This window comes from Gossypium hirsutum, chromosome A11 (assembly GCF_007990345.1).
Source record: "Gossypium hirsutum isolate 1008001.06 chromosome A11, Gossypium_hirsutum_v2.1, whole genome shotgun sequence".
NCBI lineage: Eukaryota > Viridiplantae > Streptophyta > Magnoliopsida > Malvales > Malvaceae > Gossypium > Gossypium hirsutum.
The window spans coordinates 7,264,216-7,271,428 of NC_053434.1; the positions used below are offsets into that span (position 1 = coordinate 7,264,216).

Genomic DNA, 7,213 nt, shown 5'->3' on the forward strand with positions numbered 1-7,213 from the left:
CTATGGGAAATAAGGTCTCCCATTCCATATCTTGGCTGCCACAATTTCCTTTGTTTTGCATATTCCACAAGATTCGATCTTTAACAAGTTTCGAGAAGAAAACAGAATGGACAAAACTTGGCACCACAGCTATCCAGACTGATCCCGAAAAATCACAATCACGTATTGCATGAAGACCGGATTCAAACACATCACCATATCTAGGACAATCGCCCTCATTAGTCATATGTCTCCTACTCTCCCCATTAGTGAGAAGCCTCTCCTGCCAGAAAAGCTATATGAAAACTCGAACTCTTTGCAGTACTTTAGCCTTTCATATTAGCTTCCACATATTGGAAGACTCCCAAAAATCTTTATGGTGAAGACTTCTATAAGTTTCTGCCATGGAGAAAACATCCATCGCCATCCATTTCCACGTTAAATGATCTGATCCTGCAGCAAGGGAAGTGTTAGAAATCAAACCAACTTTTCAAGGTCAAAATTTACAACTAAAGAAGTCATATCCAAATTGGGTTCTACCTCATACAAATTGGCTTTCAAATTGAATACAACTTTGTCAATTAGATAATGCTGAAACTTCAAGATGATGGCAGCATATAGAAAAGTTTTGCACGGCAAGAAAAAAATGGGCTGACTATGTCTATATATATGTATGTATAGCTCATGAGGGCTGGAAAATTTAGTGAGTTTGAGAGAAAAAAAAAAAGGTGTTTTGAGTATAAAAAAACTAGCAGCAGCTAGTATTGAGAAAAATAAAATAAAAAAGAGTTTGTATTGTATTTTATTTGCATATAATAAAATTAGTATTTGAGCTATTTTTTTTTACGCTTCCAACAGGAAAGAGGTAAAATAGTTGCTATCTGTATAACAATATGATCAGGAAGTAAACTCCTCAACCGATGCCAGTCCCAATTGCCATTACCATCAATAAGATCGTAAACATACAAAGTATAATCCGACTGATCGAACCCTCTATAAAATCTTCTAAGGCAACCTACTTGTTTTAGCCACACATCATTCTAAAAATTCGTGAGCTGGCCATCGCCTATAGACCAAAAAACATTATCAATAACCTCAGTCCAAACTCCCATTAAAGATTTCTAGATGAATAAACAATTACTTCTTGCAATTGACAACGGTAAAGCCCCTTGGATGTTATATTTATTTCGCAAAATCTGAACCCATAGAGTACCCGTATTAGTGAGTAACTGAAAACTCAACTTCAACAAAAATAATTTATTTTGATCAGCAAGACTTCTCAAATCGAGACCCCCAACATCAATCGGCCTGCAACAGTCTCTCCATAAAAAAAAACGTCTGTCTCCTTACTTTTGAATTACGAGCAATTTTCTCAATTTCATTACAAATTGAAACAAGGACACGAATTGTGCTCATGAAATAATTTGGAACAGCAAGTAGTACCAATTTTACCAGTGTAATTCTGTCCGCCACTGATAGTCTCCTTGCATCCCATCTGTTAAGCTTACCTTGGATTTTGTCTACCACGAAATCAAAGGTATTAGTTGTTACTTTTTTATGTAACAGCAGCATGCCTAGATAATCACCAAGGTCCTCCACTTGTACAACACCCACCTCATTACAAATTGAAATAACTAGATCATTCAGAATGTTGGAATTTTTTATATTATGTAAACTAAAACTTAAGATTTTATAAACATTAATTATAGTATCTTCAAAATAATATAATTTACATGAATATAGAGAATTACTTAATGTGGAATTCAAGTCCATCATTAGATATTTAGATTTCACGAAGAAAAACAACACATTAAACCAAATTCTTCCTCTTGACATTTTTCTTTTTGTTACAAATATCCTAATGATGGACTTTCTATTAGTTTTTTTTTATGTGTAACTCTAATAAGTAGATGTAGAATCAATTTATAATAATCAACATTTATTTCGGTACACCCATCAAGTAACCAAATTAACGGATAAAATTTAATTTTTACTAAAGTAAATAAATTAACCACTTTAAATTAGATCACTTGATTTGAAACTTCATTAGACCATAAATTTGAGCTAAAATCTTACATTTTTCTACTTGACCAAATGCGATAAAATATAATCTTTAATAGCACAAATATAGAGCTCACGTAACAAAATATAATATTCATTATGGTGAATTACAAATACAAATTAAGTAACATATATATCACATTGTGATATGTCATTCTATATACTACAACGTTACAATCAATATAATAGTTCCTTAAGTAACATATATATCACATCACCATCACAAAATATCTTAAAAAGATTTTTTGTTTTAAATAATTTCATATAAATTACACGAACGCAATAATAAAAAATAGAAAATACGTTAATTTTATATTAAAAACACGATAATTTAGCGCAAATATCACGTTACCATAAGATATCATCCATCAATACAACAAAAACCCATTTTGTATACTTATTCTTTAAAAGTTTTGTTTTGTAAGTCTTTAGCCACCAGATCTACAATAAAGAGATCAATTCAAATGTGCTTTGTTGATATTATTTGCTTCTAAATTTCCTCCTTAACAACAAATTATGTTAATTTCATATGTTTTGCACTTTTATAGTATTTGTCATTCTCGGAGAAAATAATGTTGTGAAATCATTATAATAAATTTTCAGCAACTTGGTAACAATGTTGGACTAACCGAAATCCTAAAATAAGTTTTGTAACCATAATACATGAATTGTAGCCTCAAAATATGTCATAAACTCTACTTTTATTCAAGGTAGTCAGTATCATATTGATAAGTATACTGTTTTAGTCTTGATATTAATACATACCAATACCTATGTGTTTTAATGTACCATTTCGGATTTATTGATATTTTTAATTTTTTTTACATATATATTTATTGACTAATTTTAATTTCTTACTAAATTTTATATTAAATATAAATGTAAATATATCTCAATTGCATCCACATAAATATATTTATATGTAAATATAAGCTTTAAAATTATTAATTAGGTTTAATAACTTAATCTGATAATTATATTTTAAATTTTAAATGTAACTATAAAAAATTGATTAAGATTTAATAAAAACTAAAAATTTAAGTTTAAAGTATCAAAAAAAATTTCACGTCATTCCTTAACCATGTGGTCAGGGGTTGGATCCCGCCTCATAGGAGTTGAACACATTTTATGGTTGACTTTTTTTCTTTTTGGAGAGCATCTGTGGTGAGGGATTAGTCACTACTACAGGTGGTGGATACTTTGATTATGACAAAAAAAAATCAAAATTTTGTACTAAATGTACGAGGCGTTATGCATTGATATAAGCTAGAATTGGTCGAAACAGGTTAAAAACACACCGAAATAGCCAAAACATACCAAAGTCTTGCCCGTAACAAAACCTGAACTGCTTGGTATAAATTGATGATTGAAATTATTATTAACTAAGTCGGTTATACCACATACGTCCATATTGTTTCCATCATTATCAATATTTATGCAAGTGTATTAAATTATTTTTTCGAGAATTTTCAGTATGCTTCCAATTAAAATCTTTTTGGGGTTTTCATATAAATTTTACTATATAATGATTCATATAGAAAGCAATAATTAACAACTATTAAACAGATGTCAATTTTTTTATTAACTGCGAGGTTAATAAGATATTGACCATATTCACCATAAAAAATATTATATATTTTCATGATTAAAATCACCATGATTTATGTCCCATAAAAACTACTCATTTCTATTTTGTTGGTTTTACACTTTTAGATGCTTTGATTAATCGTCAAAAAACTACACATCTTAGAAAATCATTTCTCTCTACATTTGATTTTTCTCAATCTTTTTAGAAAGATTGAGAAATAGAACCATCTGATTTGCGGGCAAATTTTCCATCTCCAAGGAAAACCGCTTTGATCCCCTATCAGAAAAATTCCTCCATAGATTTAGGGACAAAGTCCTTTCCTTTTATCATTTTACTGTAAATGTTATCAAACAACTCTTTCATTTGATTCCACTTTTGTTTCTCCAAAGTCAGATAACTCATTCAGATCTCTCTATTCTTATTATTTTTATTTGCAGCAACCTGAAGCTGAGTTTTTATTTGGAGTATCTGTATTATTTATTATTTTTATATAATTAATCTACCATGCTTCAAGCAAATATTACTTTTATTATAACACGTGGTTATTTTCATAAGTTAATTAAAGCATTTAACAATTTGATTTGCCATATTAATAGTCAACATAATTAATTATTCACTTTAGACAGCAAACCTAACATTATCAACCAAGACGCAAATACTTGAAATACAGTCCTGGAGGCGGCAGTGGCAGATGGTCACAGGTACATACTGGAAATAATAACATGTTCCAACGAGATGGAACATTAAAACCAACACTTCTTCAGATGCTCAAGAAGCCTTTCTCCTTAAAGCTTTCAATAGTTTCCCTCAGACTCACCTCCCAAGGAATGAAGCCGAGACCCAAACTTTTTGATTTCTCCTGGGATATCTGGAAAACACGCTCAAGAGGCTTCTCATGATCTTCATACCTGTCGTTAATTAAACAAGACATCACAATTTTAGGTAGAGAAGTAAGATCTCAAGTCTCAATCATGCATGCAATGGGGCTTTTGAAACTTTACTTGCCGTGGAACGAGTGATCATAATCCTATCCAACTAAAAGTTTAATAGAAAAAAGAAAAGAGCTGATTTACACTCTTAAAGAACTTTATTGCTAAACAACTTCCCAACAATATCAACTCTAATCCATATGAATACATGATGAGACTCCTTTTAGCCCTCTAACCTTCTAAAATGCAGGCAGCAGTTCATTCATGTAAATTTCACGCCATTGCTTTGCAATTGAGTACAATCTAAAAGTTCCCTATGACCTAGATTGAGAGGTTTTTGCATCAGAGCCAACTAACATAATCCAACTACCCCAGACTTTCTTACCATTCTACCAAGTGAGGACAGTCGAGTGAAACAACGATGGAACACAAGAATCCAGTGAAAGAATAATAAGTTGCATTTGGCAACTTTGCAAAGAGTGATACTAAAAAGCAAGATAATCCAATTGCTTACTTTTCTTTAAGGCCCAAAGTAGGATAAAGTTCATTCAAGGTCTTCAGAATTTCCGGAAACTGTACATGTCTCTGGACTAGGCAATATCTGCCAGTAGCTGAAGGGATCTCAAATGCTTCAATATGTGCATATGCAACATCTCGAACATCAACAAACCTAAAACCAGGAGTAGCACATTCTCCTGAATTCAAAAGATTTAAAATGTTTTTGGAACAAAAATGAAACAGATGAAGAACTTTTCTTCCAAACAATTAAAATGAGAAAGAATATTTAGGTACATCATCCTCAATAGGTTAAAAAAAGTACCTTTCGTGAGGGCTAGAATAATCTCTGAAGTGCTATTTAGAGCTGGCTGTAAAAGAGGACCAATCACGAATCCTGGATTAAGTACAACCAAGTTGATCATATTGTCTTCTGCAAACCTCCAAGCAGCTTCCTCAGCTAAAGTTTTAGAGGCCATGTACCAAAGCTGGAAAAACCAAAGATCGAGAAGTAAGTACTTTGACATTATGTATACTTTCTTTTGTCATCTGAAAATGTTGATTTATCATAAACTAAACCTATTCCAGTAGAACATAAGGTTCAGAAAAGATAAAATATAGAACCCTTAAGATGAAAGGCGATAAAAATCAGACTTGACATAATTTTGACAGCATAAGATTTACAAGGACTTTTGATCAAAGTGCAATTTAGTTAGAAACCTCACCTCCATTAACATTTTCTATACATAGATTAATTAAAGAAGAGGGTATAACCGAGATTACTGTTCACTCATGGAATTTCAAGAAGCATATATGCTACTATATTAACTATGACACTATAAACAAAAAAAAAAAAAAAACTCATTTCCAAGACATATTATAAAAAGTTACCTTATTCTCCTTGCAAAAACGTGAATCTGAAAACCAAGTCTCATCGACCACCACATCGGGAGTCAAAGGTTTTCCATTGTACAGAGCCGAGGCGACAGAAGATGTTATGACAACTCTCTTGATGAACGGAACTTTTGCACATGATTTAAGAACATTAAGCGTACCCTTAATTGCTGGATCAATTACTTCAGCCTGAAAAGGGAAAAAATAAAACGGTTTGCATAAAATTCAATGACAATAAGTTAAACAGAGTGGCCTGGCCATTATCTTACGAGAGAGGGTCAAATCACATGTAGTGCAACCATACAGCTTACAATACAATAACTCATCATCATTAGAACATAAATCTATTGTAGTTGTGTTGGAGTCCAAAGTCAATTAGCCTGCAATTGAAATGTGCATGCTTGCCCCCAAAATTGTATATATAAGTGAAATTTAGCTTCTATTTTTTAGCCTTTGATCCTTTCTCACAACAGTTTGAGAACAATCTTAGTGGTCTTTTGCCCCCTTAACTAGGTTCCCAGACCCACATCCTAGTGGTTCAACTAAGTGCAATACAAAAGAAAGTCAAAGACATTACAAATGGAAGGATAGACCTGTGGGTCGGTAGCTGACAAGATGACAGGGGAGGCTGTATGGAAAACACCATGGCATCCATCCACTATAGAGTCAAAGCATCCTTCCTCCAACAATTCTGCTTTTAACAAATGAAGCCTTTCCTTAGCCCCATCAAGGGCAAGCAAGTGCTGTGTCTTTTTTGGATCATCTGTTGCATGTTCAAACATACCATTTTGATGTCAAACTGAAACGGAGGGACAGGGAAATTTCTTTTCTTGTAAAAGAAAAAGAGAAAATTACAGACTTGGGTCACGAACAGTGGCTTTAACAGTGTAGCCGCGTTGTAATAAAAACTTAACGAGCCACGAAGCTACGTAACCAGACGCTCCAGTTACGCACACAACCTTTTCTGCTCCACTCATCTCTAATCAGCACCCGACTCAAGAGCAGTATCGCTTTAAGTAGTTGTGGTTTTGGAAATTTCTGTATCTTCTAGTATGCTATTGCCAGAATCTGAATGAGGCGTCTCCAAGGAAGACGAAGACCTAGGGTTGACTACCTCACTTCACTAACTCAAACAAAACGCAGTTTTGCAGCTTCTTTTTCCTTTTAATGACAGGGAGTGATGGAGTTTATTTAGAGTCAAATCTGATTTTTTTTTTGGGCATAATGAAATATTTACCACTCCAAACTTGGGTTTAGGATCAATAAA

At 32.7% G+C, this 7,213-nt stretch overlaps 1 protein-coding gene across 1 annotated transcript; it reads right to left on the reverse strand.

The window, feature by feature from the left end:
• Positions 1-4,136: 4,136 nt before the first annotated feature.
• Positions 4,137-7,213, reverse strand: LOC107911844 (phenylacetaldehyde reductase). Its single transcript, XM_016839797.2, has 6 exons — positions 6,806-7,213; positions 6,540-6,709; positions 5,944-6,135; positions 5,378-5,540; positions 5,072-5,252; positions 4,137-4,536 (listed from the first exon to the last, which is right to left on the reverse strand). Exons 1-6 carry the CDS (start codon positions 6,921-6,923, stop codon positions 4,389-4,391), a joined length of 972 nt encoding a protein of 323 aa, XP_016695286.1. The 5' UTR covers positions 6,924-7,213; the 3' UTR covers positions 4,137-4,388.

Bases quoted from the DNA above. Each gene is read 5' to 3' on its own strand.
- LOC107911844 (XM_016839797.2), bottom strand. From the start codon at position 6,923: ATGAGTGGAGCAGAAAAGGTTGTGTGCGTAACTGGAGCGTCTGGTTAC. The intron at 5,541-5,943 runs GTAACTTTTTAT...TGGTTTTTCCAG, and splicing joins GTTTTTGCAAGGAGAATAAG to CTTTGGTACATGGCCTCTAA. The intron at 4,537-5,071 runs GTAAGCAATTGG...AATTAACGACAG, and splicing joins ACTTTGGGCCTTAAAGAAAA to GTATGAAGATCATGAGAAGC.